Raw genomic sequence first — 27,885 nt, 5'->3', positions numbered from 1 at the left:
CTCCGGCCCTGGGAATAAGCATCCCCTTGTGCGGCCGGGGCAGGTGATCGGGGTCTGACCGACACCCCCCGGCCATCTCTGCCGCTCGGCGTTTGCCAGCACAGAATGGAGCCCTTGTGCCGCGCCATGGCGTGGTGGGGGCTGGCTGCACACCGGCTCCGGGGGGGCCGATCACAGGGTTTTCTTCGGAGGCTTCTTTAACCAGGGGGGCTGCAGCACCGCTGTTTGCACCCTTTGATGTCACCAAAACGCCCCCAACGCAGCACCGGCCGCCGCGACCGCCAGCGGCAGCTCTGGGAGTGCATCTCCCCGACCGGGGACGCAAACAAACGCTTTGTGAGGCGGGTTAATCCTCTTCCGAGGAAGACTCCTTGGTGGATGCCAAATAAAAATCGGATTTGAATAAAGGTTGCAGGAGAACCGGGCTCTCACCGGCAGCCGCGGGGCCGGGTTATCCGGCCGGGCTGTGGCCGAGCGCCCGCCCCACCATGGCAGCACGTGCCCCAAGGCAGCCGCGGCCCTGAGCGGCTCAGCAAACAACAGAAAAAAAACACACCCAAAAGTGAGGGGGGGAAAAAAAACACATTCCAGTGGCAATATTTTTAAACAGCCCGGTCTGCGGAAGACATAACTAAGGCCCTGACTCAAGCCCTGTTTGCACACGCCCAGATTTGCTGTGCTTAGCAGAGATGTGGAGCGCAGAAATGCCACCAAAAACCCCAAATCCCCAGCAAGGAAGCGAGCGTGGAAAAAGACAACGGGATTGTTCACAGCCCTGCTAAGGTGGTGACGGGAAAAGGGCCAAACCCGCACAGAGGTGGAGGAGCCGGAGGCAGGGTGCAGAGCATCACTCCGTGCTCGCCGGGGGACCCCGACACCCGGGCAGGGCAGGGGGGCTCCAATCCCCTCCCCAACCCCTGCCGCAACCCAGTTAATCCCAGTGGTGCAGACTGGGCGCAGGGTGGAGCTGGGCACCAAGGGGGCGATGAAGGAAGGGGAGGGAGCGCTGCGGCTCCGACATCCCGACAGCCACGTGAGCTGCATGGCTCCGGGCAACGGGAAGCAGAAAGAGCGCAATGGAAAAAACATCCAGGCAACATCTGGGTTTAAAGAATTTATTTCAGAGAAAAATTCCCCAACAAGAAGTCGTACAAAAAGGATAATCGGAGACAAAGAGTGGTCATTACAAAAGTGTTCACAGATACAAAAAGAAAAAAAAAAAAAAAGTCATCTGAGCAATCCCCGGCGTGCAGAGCGCGGCCCAGCGCGGAGGCTAAGGCACTCTTGGCTTTGGTTGTGCGCGGGGCGCGAGCAGCCCCACGGGCAGGATTGTCTCAGTGAGGGAATGCAAAGGTCCTCAGCACCCAAACTCTGCTCGGGCGGCGCCGGAGCCGAGCGGGGTCAGCCCCCGGCACGCACGCTCCAACGGTCCCAGCCGCGGCACCCGGCTCTCCACCTCCCCACCGCCGAGCGCGGGTTGTGTGTGTTCCCACCGTGCCGGGGCCACCCCCCCTCTGCGGGCACAGGATCGAGCCCATCCTCAGCAGGACTCCTGGCCCCAAAGGACCCATTTCAACTCCACATCTCCCATCAGCGCGCGTGCCTGACACCAGCCTCGCACCGGGCTTCCTTCCCATCTCCTTGGCCACCAGGGAGACGCCGCAGCCCCAGCTCCAACACCCCTGTGGTGGTACCGCGCTTTGGGGGTCGGTTTTCAGCCCCGTCACGGGGGAGGCACCATCCCACCGCGCAGGTTTGGTGCTGGCGTACAGGAACCAGCTTTCCTGTTCTTGAGAAACGGCACTAAAACGCTGCCGCAGATCACAGATCCGTCCCCCAAGTCCTCTGCCCCGGCAACAGCCCACGGAAGCCTTTACCGCTCCGGCAGACCAGCTCAGGCCATTCCCCCTGCAGGCATCACCAGGCTCGCGGCAAAGCTTATCAGCAGCGGACGAAGTCTCTGCTTCATCTGACCAGGAAAAGGCCCTTCCCTTCCTTAGGGAATTGCAATCCTGGTGAGCTACTGCAGGAGAACGGCCACACCTGCATCACCATGGGACTCCAACCCCGAGCAAGGCTACAATATTCTCTAGTAATCCTGAGAGACACCTCCAAGCTCCTGTTTTCTGTGACAGGAGTTGCCAGAGCCCGGCCCCTGCAGGCAAGGGGAGAGCAAATACCCCCCCTTTGTACCCCAAAATCCTGGGGCAGTTATTAACCCTCCGTGTCCTGCCCAACCACACACGGAGCCGCTCCGCACCGCGGGGTCTCACGTGTTCTCCTCCCACGCACGAGCCCAGGACACCACGCTCGGTGCCGGTCCGTGGGACAGTCACGACGAGAGCAGCCGGGGGCAGTGAGCGGAGCCGGGGTCTTGGCGCGGCGGGAGCTCTGGTCTCACGGCCGCCGCGGACCCATTTTTCCAGACCGAAGTGCTGTGAGGGTGCAAGCGTTCATCCCAAAGGATCGCCATGCTGTCAACCGCATCCGATGCGCTTCTCTCAACAGGTCATGCAGCGCGGACGGATGTTGTCTGAAGGGGGGTTTGGATCAATCTGCAAAGCCAAGTTTAGGGTCAAAAACCTCAGCAGTGGGCACGTCCCAGCCATCTCCACCAGACATCCCAGCCATCTCCACCAGACATCCCAGCCTGGGGGGATTTGTTACCTCTGAATAGAGCGGAGGTGGTCGGAAGCGAAACTCCTGGATGTAGGCGAAGAATGGACCTTCCAGGATGCCGCCGAGTTCACTGCGGCACGGTGGAGCCAGGCTCTGCTCAGCCTCCGGGCTGGACACCACCGCCGAGTATTCAGGGGGAGCTGGAGAGAGAAGGGAGGCATCAGGGAATAGCAAACACTCTCCACTGATGGGAGACGTGCAGGCAAAAGGGCTTAAAATCCAGTATTTCCCAAACCCTCCCAGTCCCCAGGGAGGGAACCCAGAAGATGCAGCACCACAACCAGAAAAAAATTAAGCAAAAAAGCAAAAGTTGGTCCTGGAGCAAGAGGCGAGGTTGAGAACTTGCTCTGACCCTCGCTGTTGGAGCGGGATGGACCGGGGGGGTTTGGAGCACCCTGACAGGTCCCGGGAGAGGGGGATGCTCACCCTCGGGCTGCTCCGGGATGGTGCTCAGCCAGTCCAGGTTGACGCTGTACTGGCTGCTGACGCTGGACGTGCGGCTCCCGAACGGGTGCAGCGGGATCGTTCCGATGACAAGTGGCAGTTCAAGGAGCAGCTTGGACGTCCCAGGAATGTCCACACAAACCTTCAGAGAGGGGAGGCAGGAGGGAAGCTTAGCTGTTGGCGTTTTCCAAGGCCAGAGGGGCAGATATGTCCCCAGGGCACTGGCTCGAGCTGGCCAGGAGGGAATTCTTGCAGCGGGACGCAAAGGGAGATGGAAACGCTCCTGCACGAGCCCTCCCGCTGCGCATGAGGGGTAACGGGGAGAGCACGCAATGGGGCAAGGGGACAATGGGGAGAGCACGCAATGGGGCAACGGGGAGAACCCAAGACCCCGTACAAATCACCAGCCCCAAAATCTCTGCCCCAGCCAAAATCAGACACAATGAGCACAGCTCTGGGGAGAAGGGGGACACTCAACATGGAGCTGAGCCACCTCCCCGCGAGGCCCCTCACCTTCAGGGAGTATTCCACCTGGATGATGCGGCACTGGAGGATGGATGGACCCACCGGCGGGATCTTCAGCGCCCGCCCGTGCCACACTTCCCGCTTCCCCGCTGCAATGGAGTCACCAACGATGCTGGTCACCACCGACTTCTTCTGCTTCTTGGTGCCTCGAGCGATGAAGGTCTGAGTCTGGATGATGGCCGCCTTGGGCACCACCGCTCGGCTTGTGCAGTTGTCGATCTCAGCAAAGATAGGGATGACCTCACCTACCAAAACAGACGCACATGTTGGAAGAGGGGAGACGGAGCCCGGTCCTGCCTCAAGGAACGGCTGCGTAGGATCACCGAGGGTTGGTCGTGCTACCCAGCACCGCAGGCACAAGGTTTAGTCCAGCGGGAGCGTGTCCCGAGGAGGCCGCCCACATCAGGTGCACGCACTAAAGCTCTCTGACTGATTTCGTGCCAGAAGTCAAGAGCCCAGCTCACAGCGACCCCAAATCCCCTCCCGCTGGGGTCTACCCCAGGGCCCGCAGAGGCTCACGGACACCAGCGCATCATCTTACCTGGGGTGTAGCCTTTTCGGTCTATCTTGGCAGTCACGGAAACCTGGCCACGATTGCAGTACCAGGCACGAGCAAGCTTCTCCTTAGCACCCGCCTGGGGAGCCTGGAGAAAGGGAAACATTTAAGCTATTTAATAAGAAAGGATGAAACTCCCAAACAAGCACCTCCCTGGCACCGAGAACCTGCTGGGGAGCATCAGCAACTTCTTAGGTATCTGATGCAAGGTGCTGTCGCAACGCATTGAAGTTTCCAAAAAGTAAGAGACACAGACGACCCCTGCCCAGCCCAGGTAACGCTGGGGGGCACAAGTTACAGGGGGCAAATATTCCCTCTGGAAATCGGGCCTGCATTGTAATGCCGGAGGGGAGACAGACACCTTCCCCGTGGGCTTCCCATGGACGTTTCGGGTGCCGCTGCCCCGGGGCAGAGCAGGGGGGGCTCACCAGCAGCGCAGGCGTGTTGATGTCGATGGGTTCAATCACAGTGAACTCCTTCTTCACCTTCTTCACTGTCGACCAGGGTCTGTGCAGTTTGGCTTTCACCCAGTAGCGCACGCTGCCGTGCTTCCCCTCGAAGGAGGTAGCCAGGGTCCTGCGTATAAACAACGGGTATTTAGAAGGGCTTTGCTGAAAAAAACCCTCATTTTCAAGGCGCCCTGTCCCCTCTCCCAGCACCTGTATCACGCACCAAGCGGCTCTTCTCCCTCTTTATGAAGGCAACAACAAAATGTCAACTTACTCGGGGAGCTGGAAGGTGAAGGGGAACTCGTGCCTTCCTGCCTGCAGGACGGTGACCTCACCATTGTCTGTGGGCAAAACAGATTTGAGACGATTATCTCTCCCCTGCAGAACTTCCTCCCTGGGCAAATCCGTGGCAGAGATGTACAGTAGGCAGCGAAAGAGCAGCACGATGGCACAGGAATTATTTCTGGCAGGGTTAAACTGCAGCAGCACTAGAACAGCTGTGACATGAGAGCCGGGCATGTCCTGTGGGTGCCGGGCACTGTTTGCTCTCCACGTGTCTCCAGGCATGCACGACCCAGGGACACCTCCTCGGGGAGCTGGGCAGCTTCCACGCGTGGGCTCTGCTTCATCCTGCAGCCACCCTGCACTACGGCTCCGGCATGAGAGCCCGGAGATGCCCCGCCAAGGCAGGACATGGCCGGCCAAGCGCCCCCATACCCCCCAGGGTTTGTACCCCCATCCTGCCTCCCTCGCACACAGCACCTGGGGTGGGAAGGGACCTCTGGGGACCACCTCGTCCCAGCCCCCCGCTCAAAGCAAGCTCCTGAACCTCCGCAGGAGTTTTCCGACGCTGCTTCCCTGCCAAGCCGCACCCGCAGCAAAGGGGGAGCCTTGCGTGGGGCCAGTCCCTCACCGGGGTGCCCTGCAGAGCAGCGGGGTCTGGCCACGCACCCCAGGACCCCGGCGTGCACTCAGCATTTGAGGTGTCTGGGGGGGACATGCACCCAGTCCCCAGCGTGCCCAGACCCTAAGGCACCCCATGCACCCCCAATGCAGCTGCTTGGGGCACCATGCGCCCAGCAGCCAGGGTGTCCCAGGCACCCAGATTTCAGCTGTTTGGGGTGTCTGGAGCACCCAGCAGCCGGGGTGTCCCAGGGTGTCCCACGCACCCAGATTTCAGCTGTTTGGGGTGTCGCGCACCCAGCAGCTGGGGTGCCCCAGGCTGCCCCACGCCCCCCCGGTATCTCAGCCCCTGGGGTCTCGGTGCACCCACACCCCCGCCCTCGGAGCCGACCGGCGCCTCGGGGCGCCCCGGGGGGTGCCGTACCCGGGGGCGGGCGCCGTACCTGGGGGTGCCAGCAGCGTGTCGCGGTGGCTGAGAAACTCCACCTGGTCGCTGTAGCTCTGCGTGTAGGCGGTGCTGGAGCCGGCGCTGCGGGACTCGGTCCAGTGAACGCGGGCGGCGCCCATCGCCCGCAGCCTCAGGGCTCCCAGCCGCGCCGCCGCCGCCAGCTCCAGCACCACCCGGCCCGACACCGCCTGCCCGGGGCTGAAGGCGGCCGGGCCGTCCCTCTCCGTACCCTCCAGCACGATCGAGAAGCGTTTGAGGCGATCGAAGATCATGGCGAGCGAGCCCGGTCCCCGGCGCAGCCCGGCCCCGCCGCCGCCCGCCGCGCTTTAAGTGCCCGGCGCGCCCGGGGGCGGCCCCGGTGGGGCGGGACGGGACGGGACGGGGCGGCCCCGCCGGGCCCTGCAAAACAAGGCAGCGAGCATGTGCGGGCCGGCCCCCCCCTCCCCCGGCTCTTCCCGGCTCCGGGGGGGTGTCGGGTCCCATCGCAGCCCCGGTCCCCGGCTCCTCCGGCCGCCCCGAGGTTGGGGTCTGGACCGCGGCCCCCCACGGGGACGTGTCCGGCAGCAGGATGGTTGACGGGGCCCAGCAGCAGCGGCCCTGCATGGACCACGCCGGGGAGATGTGTGCGAGAGCCGTGGATAACCCCCTCTCTGCTGCGGTGCTGCTCGGTGCCCCCCAAAACCCCCCTCCATCTCCCATCCCATCTACGGCCTTCACTCAGCACCATCCAGAATCCGTGTTCCCCGGGTCCCAGTGGCTGTGCCGGGGGGAATTCTCCCTCGGACGTTCCAGTTCCCGCAGGCGAGAGCCGAGGGCCGCGCCGCATGCGGATCCACGTCCTTCCTTTCCCAAGAGCCGTTCCCAGGGGTTGGAACAGGCTGCAACTGGATCTGGGCTCCTCGCACGGCATGGCCGGGCCAACTGGCGGCGAAGGGAAAACTGGTCTGGGACATCGCTTCACTTATTTCTAAGAAATCAAGAACTGGCTCGCGTTCAGCTTGTGCAATTACAGAGTGAGCAATACATCTTTCCCAGCGCTTTTTAACCATGCGAGCGCTGGTTTTCTACCAGCTCGTACTGGGGTTTGTGTGGTGCCGCTCTAAAACCCAGCGACAAATTACACCTGCGTGGGCAGGCACGGCGTGGGGACTTTTACCCTGCCTGCCGGTGTTCAGCCAGGGTAAAAGCATAAAAACCGGGAACTGGTGGTTCTCAGCGCGGCCATCACCATTAGCACAGCCCCGAGATGTTGTAAAAGAGAAGAGAAGGGGGTCTGCGCCCTCCCTCAAGGGTTAATGCAGCTTTAGAAACTTCCACTTTAATCACGGTTGTCACGTTTGCAGAGCACCAGAGCTTTCCACCCCGGGCACGGGCTGGGGATAAGACAAAACAGGCATTAAAAATGTTACTCAGCATTTGGCCGCCAGAGTTTTAAGGATTTTCGAGTTGCTCGCAGCCATGCTGGGCAGGACCTGCTGTGCTGAATTGGGCTGATCTCAGCCATCGAAAATGAGCTGGGCTGAAGCCTCGCAAAGCTTTAGCTGTCTCCAAAGGCTAACTGGAATTGTCTGTCTCCCTCCCGGCAAGGGAAGGGGACCGTGTTTTATTTTATGCGCACCACCATTTGCTGCCACAAGCAAACATGAATCATAGCGAACGCTATTAAAGAGAGCCCAACAACAACGGGAGAGGGAAAGAAGGAAGGAAGGCACGTCACAGCATGAGTTAACGGGTGACACCGGCACTGGGAAGGTGCCTGTTGTCCCCGCTGCGATGCAGGGTGACATGAGAGGCCGTGGTGCTCTCAGAGGGGCTGGAGCCTCGGCCAGGTTGAGGCAGCTCCATCCTGCGCTTGGCATCTCCCTCCTCCCGCCTGTCGGCACACAGCCCTCAGCCCGTGACTCAGCCTTCGCCCACGGGATGGGGATCTCTGCAAACCTCCCTCGTGTCAGCTGCACGAGATGGACACAGCCACCTCCTCGTGGGGCGGGAAGCCCCTCTCTGAGCGCTTTGGGGCCCCAGCGCCGGGAGAGGGTCTCTCCCCTCTCCCAGGATCTCCGGGTGCAGGGGCCGTGGGACCGCGGCCAAGGACTTTCCATTCAGGAATGCTCCTGGGTGCCCAAACCCAAGTAAAACCCAGGCCAGGCTCGGTGCAAGATCTCCAACTCTTCAGCCCCACCTAGAGTCTGGCCAGGCTTACGCCGGTCCCACCAGGAGCTGACACCCTGCCCGGCTCTGAAGGGTCTCCTCCTTCCCCGACCCACTGCTGGGACCCGGTGGCTTCTCCCCGCTGACCCTGGAGCCACACAAGGGTCCCTGGAAAGCCAGAGAGAGGGGATCCCAGCAGATAAAAAGGCGAGTCAGCAGCTCTACCCTGACCCTATGGGGAGACAAGACAGGACAATGCGGAGCCTTGCAGAAGCGCACGCTCCCAGCTTGAGGAATCAGCTCCGTCCCTGCCGGATTTGCGAGTGTTGCGCGCGTACGAGGATTAAGGCGCTGAGCGAGGGCCACCCCGCAACAGAACAAGAGCCATGACGTGCTCTTAGCCCATGTGCCACAACTCTCTGGATGTCTCCGTGAAAATAAAATGGCTTCTAGAGGTTTGCCTCCCACCGGGGCAGGACGTACACCTCTGGGAAGCGCCGTGAGCCTTCGGACAGAAAGGGTTATGTTTCCTAGGGCTCTCTCGCATCACCTCATGCAGCGGCGTGCAGGGCTTTCCTTGTCTTGCCTTTGCCCATTAACCCCTGTCTTTTCCTCACTCCCTGCTCCCTAAGATGATTACACAATACACATTTAATGGCCGTGCCACTCCGCCTGAACATCCCTTTTACACCCTTTCTCTTGTCTCACAGCACAGCCCCCTGGTGCCAGCGCTCACCACCCTGCCAGGAAACTGCAGATAAACTCAGGGCTCAGGGGAGAGCAGAAGGGAGGGCTCTTATCTCTGCCTGGCTTCCCTCCTCTGCGCTGCCTTGTTACCATGACAAAAACCTGCATTTTTTAAACACCGAAGACACGGTTGATCTCAGCCAGAAGCAACAAGAAGGGAGCAGTCGCAGGGACCTTCCGATGATGGCACGTTTTCAGCAGCCTCTCGCTAGCCGACATCAGGAAGGTCCTCACGCTGCTGTTGGGGACAGCAGGACAGAGCAGGACCCAGCGGGGTCCAAAAGAAGCAGTTTTGGCAGCAGAACAGCTCTTCTCTGCAGCCCACAGCCTTCGCCCCCTTAAAACGCTCCTGTGATCACGTGCCTGTGTCCCTCTCACAAAGCAGAAAAGGAATCCGCGTATGGACAGAGACAATAAAATCCCACCCCACGAGTCCTGGCGAGGCTCCGTGCTCCCCAGGGAGCCCGGTTCAACTCTCCCCGTGCGGCAGACGAGGGCCAGAAACCATCCGCTCCGAGCTATGGGAGCGCAGGGCGCTGGCGAGGCTGAGCAGAACGTTCGATTCCTCCAGCCCTGGCCAAGCGCCCTCCTCCCGATGGCTCCGGGGGCCTCTATCGTACACAGTCCCAGCAGCAAAATCCAAACACGCTCGCAGCAGCTTGTGGCTTCCCTACAGACATTCACTGCAGGGATAACAGGGAATAAAACTCACCCTGTGACCTTACAGCTAACACGGCCACCATCCAAACACTGCAGTGACCAAGTGCTCGGGACCTTCTCCGCTGGAGTTCAGGGCAAGGGCTTCTCCCATGTCCTTAATTGTAATCGGGACACTTAGCACAGTTGCAGCAGCAGAGGGGCCATCCTTAGGCGCAGCACGGGAGAGCCACTGCCAAAAGACAGAAACTCCAGAGTAACGCAGGTGTTGGGAGCAGATGGCAAGGTACAGTCATCCAGAAATAGCGAATATGACCCCCCGTGCAGTCCAGAGACAAGAACACCTCCAGGAAGGCAGCTCACGTCCCCGTTCCATCACGCCAGTTCCCTCCTGCAACCTCTACGTTTGCCAGCTAGGGCTGGCACGACTTTCTAGGTCGCGCTTGGCCACTGACACAATTAAATGCCCTCAGCGTGAGCGAAGTCCTGCGGCCACCTCTGGGGCTGGGCAGCACATAGCACGGTGTCACAGGCAATAACAAGGCCACCAGGAGCAGGCAAAGGGGGAGAAAAAGCCACAGAGCCATGACTATAACGCTGTCGTTGGAGGGGAGGATAAGAGACGTGCGCTTTCATAAGAAAAGACAGAGTTAACGAGCGGATGGACAGCTGAGATGTTCCATATCCCTCGGCTCTGGATCATTTCATCCCAGCCACACAAAGAATTCAAGCGGCCTGTCCTCTTGCAGCAGATCTAAGCAACGTGCCAGCCAGGCATGCGGTGCCAGCATCAGGAAACTGAAAACAAATATTTACTGAAATACTAAGTGCTCTTTCCACACTTGTGAACAGACACTTCTATTTGCACTTCCCTGCGCAAACAGAACAAAAGCCACAACCCTTTCGTGCTCACCAGCCCCGAGTTTGCAGGCTGCCTCCTAGAAACCGGCAGCAGAGAAACCCTCGGCGACGGTGAGGTGTCCCAGAGGGAGAACGCTGCTCGGGTCGGTAAGCACCCCCCAGGGCGGAGGTCCTCCCAGAGGGGATGCCTGCAGCCCGAGGAGGTCCCGACCCAACGCCCTGGAGCAGAGAACTCCTCCCGTGCCCCAGCCTTACCAGGGATGAGCTGGCAGCGGCGGTACAGGAAGGTCTGGTAGGCTGTGTAGTCACGGTAGATGGTGTTGAGCCCCACGCTGCGGCTCTCCAGCCAGTGCACGGCAGCGCGTCCGCGAGCGCACACTTCCAGCGCCCGCAGCCGCAGGGCGCCGCGTAGCTCCAGCTGCACCCGGCCGTGCAGCAGCTCCCCGCTGCCGTAGGCGCCCCACACTCGCCCGTCCTCCAGCTCCACCGCCAAGCTCCGCAGGCGCCCCGGGGGCTGCATCGCTGCTGGCACCGCTTATCCGGCAGCTCCAGGAGGCTGGTGCCCGCCTGGGCTGAGGCGAGTGCGACAAGCAGCTCTGCAGCCTTCCAGAGAAGGGAGGAAAGAGCAAAGGCTACACCGAGATCCCCTAATTTATCCCTGCCCCAAACTAGCCCAGCCCTGCAGGCCTAATCTTCCCCAGGGCTGGACCAAGCCCCTGTTTTGCAGTGACGCTTTAGCGTTAACCTCATGCGCGTGAAGCTGATGCTATGGCGAGGATGGGGGCCGCGGAGGCGAGTGAAGTCTTCTTAAACCCGTCAAGAAATAACGTGGTTTCATCTTATCTCTGAGTCACAGACACTGGCGACGTGCAACTGGTACGTGCTGGTGGCTCCGTTGGCAGGGTGGGGTGTCACGCACCACCAGCCGCGCTGGCAGGGTTCACGTCACTGGGGGAATCAAAGAAAGGCTGTTTGGCCTTCCTGGATCAACCATTCCTGGGGCATTGCTGGAAGGGGTGGGAGAGGAGTTTAGAAAGCAAAGACCCTTACCCCAAAAGCCAGTTTTACTTTCTGTGTCTCAAGTTATATCAAAATCCACATGAAAAAGAAAGCGAATAACCACAGGGTCCTCCCAGCTGGTTCCACCAGACGGGTGATGTTCACCATTTATTCCCGGTAAACCGTGGCTGTTTCTGCGGGAGCACAGGTGGCGATGCCACCTCAGGGTCACATAAAATTAATGGGGCAGACTGGGAGCAGATGCAAGTCCCTGTTACTACACCAAATGATGCGATCTAGGTGTTTGAATCAAGGTGTTTGCAATGTACCGGTGTAAAATACTGATGTGAGGTGCCTGTGTGCATTTGCAAGACTTGAGTACGCGGCTTCTCTGAAGTACACATGGAGCAAAGACTGTCCTTTTCCCAAGGGATGTAGAGTCAAATCCCAAGAGGAAAGCACAGGGGAATTGTGGTCACAGCCACTGCTCCCTCACAAACTGCAGCGACTGGAAATGATTTAGTAGCCCGTGCTCAAATGCTTCGGTGCTGGCTCACAGCACATGTGAATCAAGCTCATCTGCATCAAAAGGCTGAGAAGAGCTTGTGAAGCGGCAGCTGTGAGAAGGCAGCAGCTGACCCTGCTCACTCGGCCTCCCCAGGGAAGGGGCTGACTGGCCGACACTTTAAATTACCCTCTTTAAATTACCTGTATCCCAAACAGAGTGAGTGCAAGCTCAGCATTCAGGAAACCCACGTGAGTTACCAACTCAACAAAAATACCCAGCTCGCCTCTAGGAAAACAGCCCACTCATCATAAGCTGGGGAGGGCTGCCTCTCCGCCCGACTGTTCACTGACCTTTGGTTTCAGGCCTTGACACCAAAACACAAACAGATAATAAGGGAATATTCCAGCCCCGCCCCCAGCCCTGACAGTGCCTCTCACTTTGCTTCTGATCTCTTGCCCTTTCTCTGAGCTTCCCCCTACCCCACCTGCTTCCTCCTGCCCCAGCGCTTGCCTAGAGGCACTCACTGGGTCTCGCAATCCAGGGAGATCTGTCACCCGTGTCTTTGGGCTAATCTCCCCATGTTTATTCTTGCTGTCACAACACCTTCTTGTGTCCTCTTTCAACTTGTGAAATAAACGTTCCCTGTAATAACACACAGACAGGCCAAGAGCAGGGCATCAGGACAGGTAACACGATGTGTACGCAGCCCACAGTGCAGCAAGTTCTGGGTGGTCACTGAAGAAGGGAGAAGATCATGGTGCAAAGAGCACCTTCCTCTGGGGACAGTATCCTTTCAGGGTCCCCAGGGGCACGCAGCTCACTTGGGAGTTTGCCTTTTGGATTTCTGCTGGGCTTCTGGACTTGGGCGTGAACTCGTCTTTCTGCTCAGTCCTGTAGAGGTCCTGTGCCCTCCAGGGTAGCTCCAGGTGTGAGCTCTTGATCTGAGGAGAGAGAAGAGCTTTCAGCAGATGGACATGGGGCTGGGGAAGAGGCAGGTGGAACCTGGCAGCCCCTACATCTGCGCCCCGTGTTGCTACCTGAGGGGTCACCCCGCTGGGCAGCTGCAGTCTGTGCCTGCCTGCGCCCTCTCTCTGGCAGATGCACAGTCTCCTCTGCTGGTGGTGCAGAGAGACGTTTACCCTGGCTGGACGCCTCTAGCCATGCCAGTTTTCCTCCTCTGATCCTCTGGGGGGGACCGGATTCACCTTCCCCCTCCCTCCAACTTAGGGACTTTGTTGCCTGTCCTTCCGCCCCCTTCAGAGATTTTTCTCAGCTACAACTCTGCTCCCCACAGAGCATTTACTTCAGACTGGAGGCAGACGGGATTTGATGCGTGGCTGTCCCATCTCAAGTGGCTCAAGAGCATACACCAAATCTGATGATGTTACTGGGGAGGCTACAGCTTCGCTTGGTATAATCCCGCTTCCACACGCCGCCCCGTGCTAAATCCAAGCCTATTAAGGCTGTACCTGCTGTAACTTGTCTTCGGAGAGTCGTCGTTTCTGCTGTCTGTGTGGGACCAGCATGGCCTGTGTGGCTGTGACAGAACTTTCATCTGCTGACGGATGGAATTGAAATAAAAAGAAAATTCAAGCCAGTAAATTAGGAGGCAACATCAGAAAAGCTTTGCAGTTTGAGTTGCAGTCACAGATCTGCATGCGTTTCCATTAATGAGAGGAAAAGACAGGCTTTGCCGTCAGCACTTTGCTGAAAACCTTTGCCCAGACAGAACACAATTCTCAGGGTGAGGAGGTAAATGAAGAAATTCACATGGAATTTATAGGAATATCACTCCATATGCTAGTTATGGAGCTGCTCCACAAGTTTGGGGCCAAGGAAAAGGTCAATTCAACTGTGATCTGTTCCACATTTAGTAAAACAAATGTCTTAAAAACAGATACATGGCATGGAGGGACCTCTCTCAGCTGCAGAGCACTGGCCATCGGAAACAGGAGGCAACGTCAGAGGAGGATTTTCTTAATGCCTTCCATGACCAGCTCTAACCGCATCCCTTTCCGAGGTTGCATAAGCCCAGCTTTTGATCAAAATCCTCTCCTTCCTCCCAAATGCAAATGCAAAACAACTTCTAAAAAGAAATGTAGCAAGGGAGAAAGATCAAGCCACTGGTTCATATCCCAGAAATCACTCACGTCACCTGAACATGCTAAACATTGCTGTACGATGGCAGTGAGTGCCTATGTCTGGCACAGGCATTGAGATGGCTGATAAGTGAGATGTCGTTTGGGGAAGTGAAAGTGCCGAGATCAGCAGGCGCTGTGAGAACCAGCAGCAGCAGACATGGGGCTGAGCACAGCTGTCCTGCCTGGTTCCGGGGTAGTGGTCTCATTTTACTACAGGCACTGACGCTGCACCAGTGCTTTCCTGCCATCTCCAGCCCGAGGTGTCTGGGCTGCCTCCTTTCCCAGAGCACCAGGCGTTGCTGTCCCTTGCACAGAGCTAGGAGAACCTCAGCAGGCTTCCTCTGGCACCACAAGTCTGAGCAACGTGGCCTTACCATGGTGGTTGAAGGGGACGTGGCTCTCACGGTGGCTCCTGCTGTCTGCCATCACCCTCTGGCTCTGGCGGGGCGGCTGATAGTCCACCTGCTGCGTTGTGCTGAAGAAACGGGAGGCTGAACGCTCATCTCCCAAGCAGATTTTGCTTCGATGCTTCAGCAGGTCAGGCTTCGGTGCGAGGTTCCACCTGTCAGTCTGGAGAACACAAGAGCTGCTTTAACAGAAATGGGCTGTAACTGGGAAAGGCGCCCAGTTGCACATTACACCCTGCAGAGCCCAGAACGGGGAGGGGAGAAGGGACGGCAGCATCGCCGTTAGGTGCCAGAGTAGTGTACATAAAAGAAGAGAGGGTCTCTACCAGAGAAACACCCGCACAGCAAAGCTGGGACCAGACCTCTGCGTAGGAGAGCTGCGTAGTAGTAGTTCTTGCCAACGCTTGATTTCTCTCAGGGTCTTCATCACCTCTGGGGATGGATGAAGCGTATTTGTTTGGACGGACAATAGTTACAGGCTCTGGGAAAAGCGAGAGTGAAGGATGTCAGAGCACTCCAGTCTCTGAACAATTTATAGCTACAGCAGCTTCTCCTCATGCAATAGAGCACAGGAACGAACACAGCTATTTAACCTGCCAGGGAAGGGGAGGGAGGATGAAACAGAGCCTCACAGTGACAACACTGATGCTGAATACATAAAAAACATAAAACATTAAAAATATAAAATTACATACATATTATATGAATGCATTATGTCTTTATATCACTAAAACCAAGTGATAAAACCTACCATTCAGCTTGTCATAAACCTCAGTAGTGGTCTGCACACGCTGCCTGTGTGTCACAGACTTACCCTACCTGGATTGTGCACCGGGAAGAGCTCTGATGTCGAGGTGGAGAATCTGGTGCGACCATCCCCCAGCTGCAGGTTCGTGTGGTGGATCTGGGAGGCAGCACGTTCCTTGTCGTAGGCTCTGCAAGACACCAGATATGAGCTGCTTAACGAGCAATGTTCATCGGAAAGAGCCGTTCCTGGGGATGTCCGTCTGGTTCTCCTGTTGATACCTGTGTGTCCTCTTCTCTGGGGCACTGTAGGCGTGTTTCTGCTCGCTCAAAGATCCACTGCTTCTGGGCTCCCCAAATTTAATACGAGACACGTGCTGAAGGGAAGCCAAGAGAGCTACGGAACAGCCACTTAAAGCATAATCCCTTTGTTTCCCCTCTCCTTCCATCCATCTGGTTTTCACTTGCACAGATCCCACCCCTTTCAGGCCAGAATTCAACATGGGAATGTGCTGCCCTTTAACCGTGTCCTGGTCCCCCCCCAAAATCATGCTGTTACCTTTTCACTTGGCTTTGCAGGTGGACGCCATTCACCCTTAAACTGTGCTTGATAAGAGGTGTCGTAATAGGACTGTCCATCCCCTTTAATAGTGGGAACACATCCTGCCAAACAGCCAGAGGGGGAAATGAATGGTGTTATTTCTAAATATGCTCTATTTACCCTTGTAAGAAAATATTACTGAGCTGAAATCTCCAGGCAGCTGCTCTTTTGGCATTTTAGTACTCCTGAATCCACGTTGTGCAATGAAATGGCAAAGCAATTAACGCCAGATTGCAGTAAGGTGAGCTGCAACACTGCAGAACGTGGGTGCGGTGGCACCAGAAGCGACGCAACTCTGGTGCAAAAACTGCAGCATCTGAGGATGCGGTAATTGAAGAAGTCAGCTGGAGAGGCTGCGCAGCAAAAGCTGGGCTGGCGAGTGGCTCTAGTTAGCGCTATTAACCTGTTTTATGAGCATGAGGTTTACTCAGCTATAAAAAGCAAAATACCCAGATAGTTCTAACAGCTGTAATTGGTCGCGGCATGGCTCTGAGCCGAGCCACCGAACCCTGGTGCCTGCGCAGCGCCGAGGACGGCGGGGCAGGTCTGCTGGGGACAGACGGGTCCGTCACGCAGCTCACCCCCGTGCGACTGCCATGGCCTGGCCGCGGGCTGGGTCTCGCGCGCTGGGTACGAGACGGTGTAGATGGAAGGAGGGAGCCTTATTTTCTCCCTGTCTCCACAAGGAATGTTATCCTTCCATTTCTTGGCCGTGGGCAGGGGGGGTCTCTGGAGGGGGAGGCGGGGACAGGGGAAGCTCTCCCTCGTCTCCGAGGTGAGGACGCGGATGCGGGGATCTGTGTGCATGCGGACATACGACTCTGGGGGAACAAACGGGGCCACTGGCTGCAGGGGCCTCTCTGGAAACGCCAGGCGAGTTTCCGAGCAGGTTCCCCCGCCGCCGCCGCCCCTCGGGCTCAGCACCCGCCCGCTGCAGGGTGGCGGGGCCGGCGGTGGCCGGTGAACCCCCCAGAAGGGGGGGAACTGGGTGTGAGAAAATGGCTGACGAGCGCTTCCCGGCGCCCAGCGCTCCGCCCCCAGCTGAATGTGGGACGCCTTCAGGAAGGGAACGCCCGTGAGGGGGGCCGGGATGGCCGGGGCCGTCATGGCCGAGCAGGCGGGAGGCTTCGCATAGGCTTCAGCAGCCGCTAGGCCACGTCGCCATGGCGACGGCTCCACCACCTTCCCGGCGTGCCCCGCGCCAGCGCCAGGCGCGCCGTGACGTCACACCCCGGAAGCGTTGCTATGGCGGCGGGCGCGCTCAGCGGCCTGGTCGCCGCGCTGGAGACCTACCGCGGCCGCGACCGGGTGGTGAGTGGCGGGGGCGGCCCGGTGGGGCCCTGCCCGGCCCCCTGCGGACGGGCCCTCACCGGGCTGTGCCTCCGCAGGTCCGTGCGCTCTGCTATGGCTGTCAGCTGGCGGGGGGGGCGCTGGCCGGGCCGCAGGCCCCGCCGTCAGGGCTGCCCGGGAGCCTCCTGGCCGTGTCGGCCCAGCTGAACGCCTGCCGCACGGCCCTGCGCCTCTTCGACGACTTCGCCATGCTCAGCTACAGCTGCAGCTACGGGCTGGGCCCCAAGGTGAGCGCGGGGCACGGGGTGCAGCAACAGGCTCCCCGGCCGCGCCGCAGGCACCAAGGTGTGTCCCCCGTGCTCCCTGCAGGACGAGGACGGCCTGGTGCGGGGGCTGTCGGTGCTCTGCAACCTGGCCAACCAGCTCTACTACCCCTGCGAGCACGTCGCCTGGGCGGCTGACGCCGGCGTCCTCCGCGTCAGCTCTCAGAAGTGGTGGACTCTGAGCATGGGGCTCTGGGCCTTCTCCCTGCTCCTGGGCATCCTGCGGTAAGGCTGGCTGGGGGGCCGCAGGCAGGACAGGGAATGAACCGTGTTCCCTGTAATCAGGCTAAAATTAAGCCCCTCTCAGCTGTAGAAGGGTGTTCTTCCTCACAGATGTGGTTAATGCTAGAGAAAAAAACCTCCAGTGCTATAGGAGAAATAACTCTGTTCTTTTCAGATCCCTGAGAATCTTGTTCCAGTTAAGAAGAAAGCTGAGGCAGCACAAGGGGTATGATTTCCCTCCTTGGCTATACAGCTATTTTAACCCAAACGTATCTGTTCTCATTTGTGAGCTATTGCCAATTATTATTGAATTATGGGCCATCAATAATATTACACTTGCTTCCAGCAGTACATCTTCGCCTCTGAGTCAAAAGGAAACGAAAGCCCAAGTGAAGGCTGAAGTTTTGAGCATCCTCACAGACATGGCAGATCTCTCCAACGCAATCCACTGGCTGCCTCCGGGCTTCCTTTGGGCTGGACGCTTTCCTCCATGGCTAGTAGGTCTCCTGGGGACCGTATCTTCCCTGATTGGTATCTACCAAGCATCTAGAGGAGGAAATTCTGAAGCTGTGTAAACCATAATCAAGCTTCAGGAGCCCATTTTTTACATGGTAAAAATGCCTTTAGTGTGGCAGGGTGTATTTTAACTTTCTGATGTCGATGATTGTGGTTCCACACATCCTGTAATTGGGACTGTACTCAAGATGTCTATTACAGAGAGGATTGTTTGCGGTTAACAATTTTTATCACTCTTCATCAGAGAAATATTTCAGGTGAATCCTCTGAAAGTCAAGAAATCTCCTAGGATTGGTAAAATAGAAGGGGAAAAAAGTCACTTCCATCCTTCCTTCCTATGTCCCAAAAGACAAATGCAACCCTCCGGTCTTCGCTGTCACTTAAAAGTGCACAAAACCAGCGTTAGGGCAGAGGAACGGCCATGGTTCTGTCGCGCAAAACTTCTAAGGGATGGATCCTGCAAATTCCAGCTCCAGGCTCAGCACTTTGTGCCTCCGCTGACCCAGGAATCATGGAATTTTCTCCGTCAGATGTTTTGGTGTTTGAGCCCAGAGCAGATGCCCCAAGCACGAACAGGAGCAAGCGGCTGAAGGAGGTTGTTGGGTTATTTTGTTTGCCATGGTTGTGTTTCTTTAGAAAGAAGCAGCAGCTGTAAGCAGTGCCTTGCGAAGCTTTCTTCTACTCTGTATTACTCATTTAAGGAGAAATACTGGAAGTTGAGACTCCAGTTAAACCAGAAGAGGCGCTGAGGCTCCAGCTGTGCCTTTACAGAGTGCCACCGGGTGGAGCTCTTCCACCAGGCTCTGGCAGCAGCCAACGGAATGTTTTTTTTTAAAAAAAAAAACAAAAACAAAACAGCAGCAAATTTATTAATTATCTTTCAAAGCACCAATCAAAGCAATGTCAAGATGAGTTTTACAGTTCTATTTCTAGGCGGTGCCAATAATAAACAAGACGAATGCTTCAAAGGTGGCCTTGAGTGATCGTTGCTTCCGATAACTGGGCAAATGTTCTTTATCTGGTTCTAGAAAGCTCCAGAGTGCCTAGGCGACAGAAAACGTTTTGCTGCGTTGGCTGCAGCTCCCCATCTGTTACCAGCCGTCCTTCTCCCGAAATAATTCAGAGCACCTGACCAATTGTCATGGAAGTGCATCTTTTGAAAACAGTTCTGCTTAGTCTGCGCGGTGCTGGTGCTCTCTGCAACGCAGTACGGCAGGGACCCCATTTCCAGGAGATTTGAGCTCTTTTTTTTTTGTTGTTGTTTTTGGCACGGACACGTGAAACTATCTCCTGCCCACGTTCAAAGAGCAGAGCGATACTCTTTATCTTGCGCCCCGTCCTTGCTGTTTATTTGGACCTTCACCCCACCAAGTGACACAGAGGATGCCTTCCTGGCTGTGCTCAGAATTTGGGGTCAGATTTATAGGTTTTGGTACAACTCGGAGTGCAGGCAGGCATTATCTGGAAGAGATTCTGGTTTTTTTCTCTAGTCACGCTGCAGGTCTTGTGTCCGAGCAGGCAGAGCACCCGCATCCTGCTGCTGTAGCTACTGCCCCGTCCTGGCACTGGCCGCAGAGGCCCCTGCTGAAATGTAGTGTTTTTTAATAAGAAATCAGATTCTCTCTCTTTATATTCTTAACCTCCCTAAAAAAAAAAATAATCCAACTACATGCACCTCTGGTGCCAAATTAGTGAAACTAAACCACACTTCTGATTTTTGTGTAGAGAAAGGACACAGTAAACTGGCCTAAGCACGTTTACTTCATCCGCTGCTGCTCCTTCTGACAGATTTCAAATTGCAGCCGGCGAAGCGCAGGATGAACTGAAACGTGCAACGATAGAGCAAAACCTGGTAATTCAGAAACTTCCGAAATTCGTATTTTCTGTAGAGCGGTTTTGGTTCCCACTGACACAGAATATTTAAACACCTGTGGTGGCTGCTGCTGACCGCCCAGGGCAGCACTCATGCTTTTTGCGCACAAGACCTTGCACAGACAGACCCGATTTCCCCAAAACCCGTGGGGTTCTTCACCTTTTTTCTGCTGCGGCCGCCGGCCCGGCCCGGCCCAGCCCAGCTCCGGCTTTGCCCCACGCAGGAACACGTTTGCTGAGCAGGGACGGTTTGTTCCGGCCGTGCCCTGCCTTTGTCGGCAGGGCCGTTAGGGCTGAGCCGCTGGCTCCAGCTCACAGCCCCGACCGCGGCTTTTACGGCCCGTTTAGGGCCGGGTGGCGCCACGGCGGCGCCGGGCGCGCAGGGGTTAATGGGCGGCGCATGCGCACGCCCGGCCCCCGGCTCCCATTCACAAAGCGCGAGCGGAGCGCGCTGCGGCCGCTGATTGGCTGTGGCGGCGGGGCGGGGGCGGGGCCGGCGGCGGGGCGGCCACGCGGCGGGGCGCGGCGGCGAGCGGCGAGCGCGGCGGCCCCGGAGCGAGCCACGGCCAGGTGCGGGGGTGCGGGACCGCGGGCGGGGCGGGCAGCACCGGGACCGCACATCTCCCCCCCCCCTCCCTTCCCCGGTGCCCCGCGGGGCCGTGCCACGCACCGGCGTTCGGTGCGGGACCGCGCGGTGCCCCGGGTCTGCGCTGGGCGAGCCCCGCCGCTGCGGGACGCCCGCTCCGAGCTCCGCTTACCGGCCGGGCTCCGTGCTCCCACCGTCGTGCTCCTCCTGCCGCCCTCCGGGGCGGCCCCAGCAGCACCCCCGCCGGTGCTGGTGGCTCCGTTGGCGGGGCGGGGTGTCACGCACCCCTGGCCGTGCTGGCAGGGTTCACGTCGCTGGGGCAATCCAAGAACGGCTGTTTGGCCTTCCCGCTTTCCCTGCTGACCCTCCGGTTTTCCCCTTGCAGAGCAGCTTCACCACCATGTCCGTCAGCAGCCACGAGAACCGGAAATCCCGCTCGAGCTCCGGCTCCATGAACATCCACCTCTTCCACAAACCGGGCCACGCCGACAGCCTCCTCACCCACCTCAACCTGCTCCGCAAGCGGCACCTCTTCACCGACGTGGTGCTGCGGGCGGGCAACCAGGCCTTCCACTGCCACCGGGCCGTCCTGGCTTCCTGCAGCCGCTACTTCGAGGCAATGTTCAGCGGGGGCCTGAAAGAGAGCAGAGACGCCGAAGTCAACTTCCACGACTCCCTGCACCCCGAGGTGCTGGAGCTGCTGCTGGACTACGCGTACTCCGCCCGGGTGCTGATTAACGAGGAGAACGCAGAGTCCTTGCTGGAGGCCGGGGACATGCTGCAGTTTCAGGACATCCGGGATGCTTCGGCCGACTTTCTGGAGAAGAATCTCTACCCTGGGAACTGCTTGAACATGCTGCTGCTGTCGGATGCCCACTGCTGCGAGCGGCTGCTGGAGCTCTCCTGGAGGATGGCGTTGGCCAACTTCACCTCGCTCTGCAAGACCGAGGACTTCCTCCGCCTGCCCAAAGACAAGCTGCTGGAGCTGGTGGAGAGTGAAGAGCTGGAGGTCGAGGATGAGACGCTGGTCTACGAAGCTGTTATAGGTTGGATCCGGTACGATTTGCCCCGACGCCATGAAGTTCTGCCAGAGCTGCTGCGCTCTGTCCGCCTGGCCCTTCTGCCCGAGTCCTACCTGCGGAAGCAAGTGGCCTGCGAGAAGCTGGTGACCAGCCACAAGCTGGGGGAGGAGATCGTGGCCGACGCCGTACGATGCAAAATGAAGATCCTGCAAAACGATGGCCTGGTGACGGGGTGCTGCGCCCGACCCCGCAAGGTCAGCCAGGCCCTGCTGCTGCTGGGGGGCCAGACCTTCATGTGCGACAAGATTTATATGCTGGATCATAAAACCCGCGAGATCATTCCTCGTGCCGACATCCCAAGCCCTCGTAAAGAGTGCAGTGCCTGCGCCATCGGCTGCAAAGTGTACATCACCGGCGGCAAAGGCTCCGAGAACGGCGCTTCCAAAGACGTCTGGGTTTACGACACCCTCCACGACGAGTGGGCAAAAGCCGCTCCCATGCTGGTGGCGCGGTTTGGCCACGGCTCCGCTGAGCTGGACCACTGTCTGTACGTGGTGGGGGGTCACACAGCAGTGAGCGGTGCCTTCCCGGCCTCTCCCTCCGTCTCTCTCAAGCAAGTCGAACACTACGACCCGCAGCTGGACAAATGGTCCTTGGTGGCCCCTCTCCGAGAAGGCGTGAGCAACGCCGCCGTGGTGGGAGCCAAGATGAAGCTGTTTGTTTTCGGCGGCACCAGCACCAACCAGGAGAAGCTGCCCAAGGTGCAGTGCTTCGATCCCTGCCAGAACCGCTGGACGGTGCCCGTCAGCTGCCCCCAGCCCTGGCGGTACACGGCCGCCGCCGTGGTGGGCAGCCACATCATCGTCATCGGGGGGGACACAGAGTTTTCCGCCAGCTCCGCTTACCGTTTCCACAGTGACACCTACCAGTGGTCCAAATTCGGGGACGTCACCGCGAAGCGCATCAGCTGCCGTGCTGTCACGTCGGGCAACAGACTGTACGTGGTGGGGGGCTACTGCGGGGCTCAGCGCTGCAAAACGCTGGACTGCTACGACCCATCATCTGACACCTGGAGCAGCGTCACGACGGTGCCTTATTCCCTCATCCCCACCGCCTTTGTCAGCACCTGGAAGTACCTGTCAGCCTGAGTCACGGTGTGACAAAGGAGGTAAATAGTCAGGGATCAGCCCAGAGCTCTTCTGTATAACCTTGTGCTGCACAAGGGTTAAACCTTGAGGGGCTGACGCCCGTGAATCCGGACTGCAGTTGTCCTGGAGCCTCCCGCGAACATCAGCTCCAGAAACGCGCTTCCAGGCTGGTGGTTTGGGATCGAAAACCCTGCGGGAGAGAGAACGCCTCTCTAGGTGCTGAAGTGCTGCGGGGAGAAGATTAGTATAAATAACAAGATGCTTAACCTGGCATCCTAAGCCCTTCCCCTGAGCCCTGGCCTATGCAAGGATTTTGGGGAATGCTCTCCGCGGGGAGGATTGGGTGTCGTCCCCGGTGCAGAAGGCTCGTGGAGTGGAGGGTTGTGCGAAGGGGCTGGGGGGGGATGGCACGGTGCCAGGGGGGAACGGGCTGCTTTTAGCCCAGCTGCCTCCTCCTGGTGCCACGGGGAATCTGCTGGTGGCACCCAGATGTCCTGTGGGACGCGAGGGCTGGGAGCTGGTGCCAGAACAAGATTATAGCTGGGATTTAGTCCCAGAATGGTTGGTAATTGCATTTGTAAGACAAACCCTGTCTACATATAAACACAGGGTTTCTCCGCTTCTAATTATTCTCTGGTGTCCCTTTCATGCCGGTTCTTTCCTGCTACGCAGCCATTAACTTTTTAAAAATTTGCAACGGGAATTAAACCTTTCTAAAGGCTCTTGGCAGAAAAGATGCCAGTGAATCACAGATCCCTGCAGGTTTTTTTGTTTGCAAAAGACGCACTACCCCAGTGAACTTGTGATAAAATATCCCGCGCTACCTATAGAAAATTCCGGGCTGTAGAGGGAAATAGGCAGCCGTCAGCCCGGGAGAGCAGCGTTCGAGCGGTCTCGGCTTTGCCGCACGCCGGGCTCACAAGACTTTCTCCTGCGTTACAGGCTTCACAGCCCATTTTGCCAGTGTCTCACTTCACCGAGGATCCAGAGAGAAGACGCGGGCAGTAGCAGCGTCTGTGAGCTGTCCTGGACGCCAGCCCCTGCCCGGAGCTCGTGAGCGGCAGCAGGACGGCAACGCGGCTCCGGCTTCGAACCGCTTCCGTAAATCCCCCTCGCTCGGACCAGGGAGGGGACAAGCACGGAGGGACCTCCTTGGGCTGGCAGCTTGTGCTGTCCCTTGAGACGGCAAAAGGTTTCCAAGTTTTCTCCTAACTCGTGTGATCTCAGAGCGGGAACCAGAGGAATATTTTTTACTTCTTTCATTTAGTATTTTGGTTTAAGCGACATTTACTAGAAGCTCCTAAGAAACTGGCAGCAGGCTGCGGAGCGCGCTGCTGTCTGCTGTGACTTGGAACGCGGGCAGCGCCAGAGGCGGCTGCCTGAAGTGTCTTAACATGTGACAGTACGTGGTTAGCTGGCTGGTGCTGTACATCTATTTTATTTTTTTTATATACAGCAGTTGTGTGTGTTATTACTCAGCCTGGAGCTGCTTCAATAAATCTGAATAAAATCCACCGTGTCCCTTGCCTGTTCTGGGTGCTTCAGCTGCAAGTTTTCCCAGCCCACACTTGAGCTAACGCTTGGCAAGAGCGAAGAGCAGAAGAGCGGCCCCTGCTCGAGAGCCCAAACCCTCATCGGCCGGAGGGGGCTCAGATCTTCCTCCATCTTTGTAAAGCAGGACTCGGGAAAGCTCAGGCTCCGTACTGCCTTCCAGATCTGAAGGACGCGCAAATCTGTTTAAAACAGCGAAGATTTAGCTGTTCTCTGCCTTTACCTGGTCATCCTCTGCAGAGCTGGGTTTCCTCACTGCCAAAAGGACCGGAGGAAAGCGCTGCCCCTTCTCTCCCCGAGGGCTGCGAGCTCCGGGCGGGGGAAAGGCCCAGCTCTGTTAAGGGCGGGAGGAACGAGACAGGATTCGGCACGGTCAGAGGAAACCGGCACCGAAGGTGCAACCGACTGTCTCACCACAGAGGCATGGTTTGGGTGTGATCCATTGTTCAATTTCGGCGTTAAATAAATCAATGTCAGAACCCTTCCTAGCTGCTAGTGCAGGCAAGAACTGGCAAGACTGGAAGGAAGCAAGCTGCCCTGCTGCTGGTGGCTGAAGGAGATAAACTGACTTCATTTCCATCCTGTTTTCATAGAATCACGGAACGGTTCGGGTGGGAAGGGACCTTAAAGCCCACCCCGTGCCCCCCTGGCCCTGGGCAGGGACACCTCCCACCAGCCCAGGTTGCTCCAAGCCCCGTCCACCCTGGCCTTGAACCCCTCCAGGGATGGGGCAGCCACAGCTTCTCTGGGCACCCTGGGCCAGGGGCTCACCGCCCTCACAGCAAAGGATTTCTTCCCAATATCTCACCTCAATCTCCCCTCTTGCAGTGTAAAACCGTTCTCCCTCGTCCCATGGCTCCCCTCCCTGCTCCAGAGTCCCTCCCCAGCTTTCCTGGAGCCCCCTGAGGGACTGGAAGGGGCTGGAAGGTCTCCCCGGAGCCTTCTCTTCTCCAGGCTGAACCCCCCCAGCTCTCTGTTGTTTTCTGATGCCTCCGCCATGTTCAGCCCCAGGCTGGGCCTTTTCCCTTTCCCCTCCCTGTGCCGCCTCTCCAGCGCTTGCCGAGCCCAGGGGGCGGTGGGGAGAGGAGCCCCCAGCCAGGAGCACCGTGGGCAGCAGCAGCATGGAATCATAGAATCGTTTAAGTTGGAAAAGACCTTTCAGATCATCGAGTCCGACCATCCAGCAGCTCCCAGCTCGGCCGGGAGAGGAGGCAGGCAAGGACTCTGCACCCACAGCCCAGGGGCCAGTGACAGCACAGGACGCGGGGGGACAAGGAGCCAGCAGAAATCATCCCCGCCCCGGTGAGCGAGCCCACAGCTCCTTCACCTTTATTCTACCTACAGCTGTTCCTGAGGGTCGGACAAAGTCCGACTTTGCTCAGCAGGTCGGAGGAGCGGAGGTTTCATTCACAGCCATTTGAGCAGCAGCTGTTTTATTTACGCTGCCAAGCAATAAGCGTTGGCTCCCGGCCACATCCGCCTTCTGCGCCAGGGACAAAGTGGCTCCCAGCAGCACGGGGCTGCGTCTGCCTCCCGCTCCTGGCGCTGGGGTGTTATCCGAGCCGCGCTCCGGGCGTTCTGAGCTCAGGGACCGAGCGGCCCTGCTGCCGAAGCCTTTGCGAGCCTCTGTGAATTGTTCCCTGGTTTCAAACTGCACTTCTCCCTACTACTGCCTCTCAGGGAAAACCAGCGCTTCCAGCACAGCTGGGCTCGGCCGCTCCGCAGCGGCAGCGGACGGCCAGAGCTGCGTTTCGTGGCCTTCACCCTCCTTCAGCCAGCAAAGCCCCGCGCTCTCCCTGCGGCTCCAGCTCCTCCCGCGGGGAGCAGCCCTGGGGCGCACAGACACCTTCTCCTCCCAGCGGCGCGCCGCGCCGACCTGTTCTCCCAGTTTGACATTTCCACGCATCCGTCCAAATCATCGCTTCAGCGCCGGGGCCAGAAGATTTAGGCCAAGGGGGCTGCAGGTGAATGCGGTTTAGGGGTTAATTTGATTACTGGGACAGAAACCCTCCTGAATGAATAGAATTAATTTAGAATCTCAACGCAGCCCAAACCCAAGCCTCTCCTCCCAGCCCCGAGCCCCGCTCCATCCTGCGCCCCCGCTGCCGGAGCCGGAGCCCAGCCCACAGCCACGGCTGGAAGCGGCAGCGCACACGGGCAGCGCCAGGCTGGAAGCCAAAGCAAGCCCAGCGTGACATCGCCTCTCCCGGGGGATGTCCCTCTTCTCACACAAAGCCTGCAAAACCACTCCAGCCGGAGAAACACCGCGCCAGACGGACGCGCCGCCCTCCTGGCCACAAGGACAACCGGCCTTGGTTTTAAGGGAAGTACGCTGCTTTTTAGGCTGGTAGCTGCACTGTGCTCCGCAGCCCCTGCTGCCGGAGTGCCAAGGCAGCGCACAACCTTTCTCCCTTCCCCACTCGCTGGCCGGTGCTGTTAATTGCAGAAAACCAGCACAGCGGTACCTGAGAAATGCCCTTTTTGTGGCTGAGCTGGGGTACGGATCACCGAAGTGTCCCGCGGTGCAGCCCCACGCGTCCAGCCAGGAGCTGGAGCAGACGCTGCTGTTAGGATGACAACCCAGGGCAGCCCGGGGAAAGCAAAGCCCTAACTACACACAGTGTGATTTGTGTCCGTGACTTCAAACGTTCTAGAAGGGAAAAGAACATTACGCATCTACCCGCCTGAGACCCCCTGAAAATTTTGCATATCGCATCTGGGACAGCTTCGGGTCCCGCAACACACCGTGGAACGGCACCAGCTGCTGCTGACGCGGGAGAAGCACATCTCCGTGGCGCTGCTCCGGGCGGGTTTCTCGTGCTCCCGCGTACGCGGGGCCGCGTAACAAAGCCATCCCCGCCGCGCCTGAGCCGCCCGTGCGTGTGACCCCGTCCCAGAGCCAGGGACCCTGTGTCACGCACCAGCACTGCCAGCTCCAAGAGGGTCTGGCTTTTACCCTCTGCCACGTCCCCTGGGCGCAGCAGCAGCAGACACCGTAGGCACCGCACGAGGAGAGGCCCCCGCGCACCCCCCGTCTCCTGAGCCCCGCGCCGGCCCCATCGCCGGGATGAGAAATTAAACCGGATTTGAGTCACGGGGGCGAGGAAGGGGAAAGGCAGAAAAGCAGCACATTCCCACTGTCGGAGCACGCTCCGGAGCCAACGTCCTCCGTGCGTGTTTGTCCTCAAGCATCTGGCTGCCGATGAATCTCAGATGCGCGTATGGGAACCATCAGCCGCGTCTCACCCACATGAAAGAGGAAGGTTTAGCATAAAGCTGGTCATTGCCCATGGCCTCAGAATGATTCATCCAAATAGAAAGAATGTGGTTTGGGTTTCGGGTTAATTAGCTACAGATTTGAGAGAGAGACAAGGCAGGGCGGAGCTGCTGGGATACTGGTATGAGCAAGTTAACAGCTCTGAAGGCACCGCCACCCGTCCCGAAATCACACCCCGCCTGCGGAAAACAGGGAGCGTGTCTCATAGACGGGCGACAGCGTTGTCAATGATACCGTCAGCCAAGGGGTCTGCCATCACCA

The 27,885-nt window shown here is 58.3% G+C and overlaps 3 protein-coding genes across 15 annotated transcripts; 1 reads left to right on the top strand and 2 right to left on the bottom strand.

Annotated features, from left to right (window-relative positions):
• Nucleotides 1–1,101: 1,101 nt before the first annotated feature.
• Nucleotides 1,102–11,205, bottom strand: ARRDC2 (arrestin domain containing 2). Of its 2 annotated transcripts, XM_063357665.1 has the most exons (9): nucleotides 10,673–10,746; nucleotides 6,000–10,354; nucleotides 4,928–4,994; nucleotides 4,633–4,780; nucleotides 4,190–4,292; nucleotides 3,637–3,893; nucleotides 3,106–3,265; nucleotides 2,668–2,819; nucleotides 1,102–2,555 (listed from the first exon to the last, which is right to left on the bottom strand). In XM_063357665.1, exons 2-9 carry the CDS (start codon nucleotides 6,274–6,276, stop codon nucleotides 2,502–2,504), a joined length of 1,218 nt encoding a protein of 405 aa, XP_063213735.1. In that variant the 5' UTR covers nucleotides 6,277–10,354; nucleotides 10,673–10,746; the 3' UTR covers nucleotides 1,102–2,501. The 2 variants fall into 2 exon arrangements, with proteins under 2 accessions (XP_063213735.1, XP_063213736.1); XM_063357666.1 differs by lacking the exon at nucleotides 6,000–10,354 and having other exon boundaries at nucleotides 10,673–11,205.
• Nucleotides 11,206–11,446: 241 nt separating this feature from the next.
• On the bottom strand, nucleotides 11,447–16,924 carry SAXO5 (stabilizer of axonemal microtubules 5). Its single transcript, XM_063357664.1, has 9 exons — nucleotides 16,399–16,924; nucleotides 15,776–15,879; nucleotides 15,499–15,593; nucleotides 15,292–15,407; nucleotides 14,835–14,953; nucleotides 14,440–14,635; nucleotides 13,394–13,479; nucleotides 12,685–12,865; nucleotides 11,447–11,502 (listed from the first exon to the last, which is right to left on the bottom strand). The coding sequence occupies exons 1-9, from the start codon at nucleotides 16,922–16,924 to the stop codon at nucleotides 11,447–11,449; spliced, it is 1,479 nt and encodes a 492-aa protein (XP_063213734.1).
• On the top strand, nucleotides 16,878–24,291 carry PEX11G (peroxisomal biogenesis factor 11 gamma). Of its 12 annotated transcripts, none has more exons than XR_010073896.1 (5): nucleotides 16,882–17,394; nucleotides 17,477–17,655; nucleotides 17,828–18,149; nucleotides 21,012–23,012; nucleotides 23,739–24,291. XR_010073896.1 is itself a non-coding variant. In XM_063357655.1 (5 exons), exons 1-5 carry the CDS (start codon nucleotides 16,981–16,983, stop codon nucleotides 22,794–22,796), a joined length of 2,577 nt encoding a protein of 858 aa, XP_063213725.1. In that variant the 5' UTR covers nucleotides 16,882–16,980; the 3' UTR covers nucleotides 22,797–24,291. The 12 variants fall into 12 exon arrangements, 11 of the variants coding, with proteins under 11 accessions (XP_063213728.1, XP_063213725.1, XP_063213724.1 ...); XM_063357655.1 differs by having other exon boundaries at nucleotides 17,828–17,878; nucleotides 18,002–18,149; nucleotides 21,012–24,291; XM_063357654.1 differs by having other exon boundaries at nucleotides 17,828–17,878; nucleotides 17,999–18,149; nucleotides 21,012–24,291.
• The last annotated feature ends 3,594 nt before the right edge of the window (nucleotides 24,292–27,885 follow it).

This window comes from Chroicocephalus ridibundus, chromosome 22, assembly GCF_963924245.1.
Source record: "Chroicocephalus ridibundus chromosome 22, bChrRid1.1, whole genome shotgun sequence".
Taxonomy (NCBI): domain Eukaryota; kingdom Metazoa; phylum Chordata; class Aves; order Charadriiformes; family Laridae; genus Chroicocephalus; species Chroicocephalus ridibundus.
The sequence above is the reverse complement of the archived record's forward strand: the minus strand, read 5'-3'. Positions and strand labels throughout refer to the sequence as shown.

What these genes read in the sequence shown, in the direction of transcription:
- PEX11G (XM_063357653.1), top strand. Translation starts at nt 16,981, where the DNA reads ATGGCGACGGCTCCACCACCTTCCCGGCGTGCCCCGCGCCAGCGCCAG. An exon ending in CTGCTCCTGGGCATCCTGCG is followed by an intron (nt 17,656 to 17,827) that starts GTAAGGCTGGCT and finishes TGTTCTTTTCAG; the next exon opens with ATCCCTGAGAATCTTGTTCC. An exon ending in GACGCTTTCCTCCATGGCTA is followed by an intron (nt 18,150 to 21,011) that starts GTAGGTCTCCTG and finishes TTCCCCTTGCAG; the next exon opens with AGCAGCTTCACCACCATGTC.
- SAXO5 (XM_063357664.1), bottom strand. Translation starts at nt 16,924, where the DNA reads ATGACGGCCCCGGCCATCCCGGCCCCCCTCACGGGCGTTCCCTTCCTG. An exon ending in GCCATGGCAGTCGCACGGGG is followed by an intron (nt 15,880 to 16,398) that starts GTGAGCTGCGTG and finishes GCTGTTTGGCAG; the next exon opens with GATGTGTTCCCACTATTAAA. An exon ending in CGCAGCTCTCCTACGCAGAG is followed by an intron (nt 14,636 to 14,834) that starts GTCTGGTCCCAG and finishes TGTGTTCTCCAG; the next exon opens with ACTGACAGGTGGAACCTCGC.
- ARRDC2 (XM_063357665.1), bottom strand. Translation starts at nt 6,276, where the DNA reads ATGATCTTCGATCGCCTCAAACGCTTCTCGATCGTGCTGGAGGGTACG. An exon ending in CACGCTGCTGGCACCCCCAG is followed by an intron (nt 4,995 to 5,999) that starts GTACGGCGCCCG and finishes TTTTGCCCACAG; the next exon opens with ACAATGGTGAGGTCACCGTC. An exon ending in CCGAAAAGGCTACACCCCAG is followed by an intron (nt 3,894 to 4,189) that starts GTAAGATGATGC and finishes CTGTTTTGGTAG; the next exon opens with GTGAGGTCATCCCTATCTTT.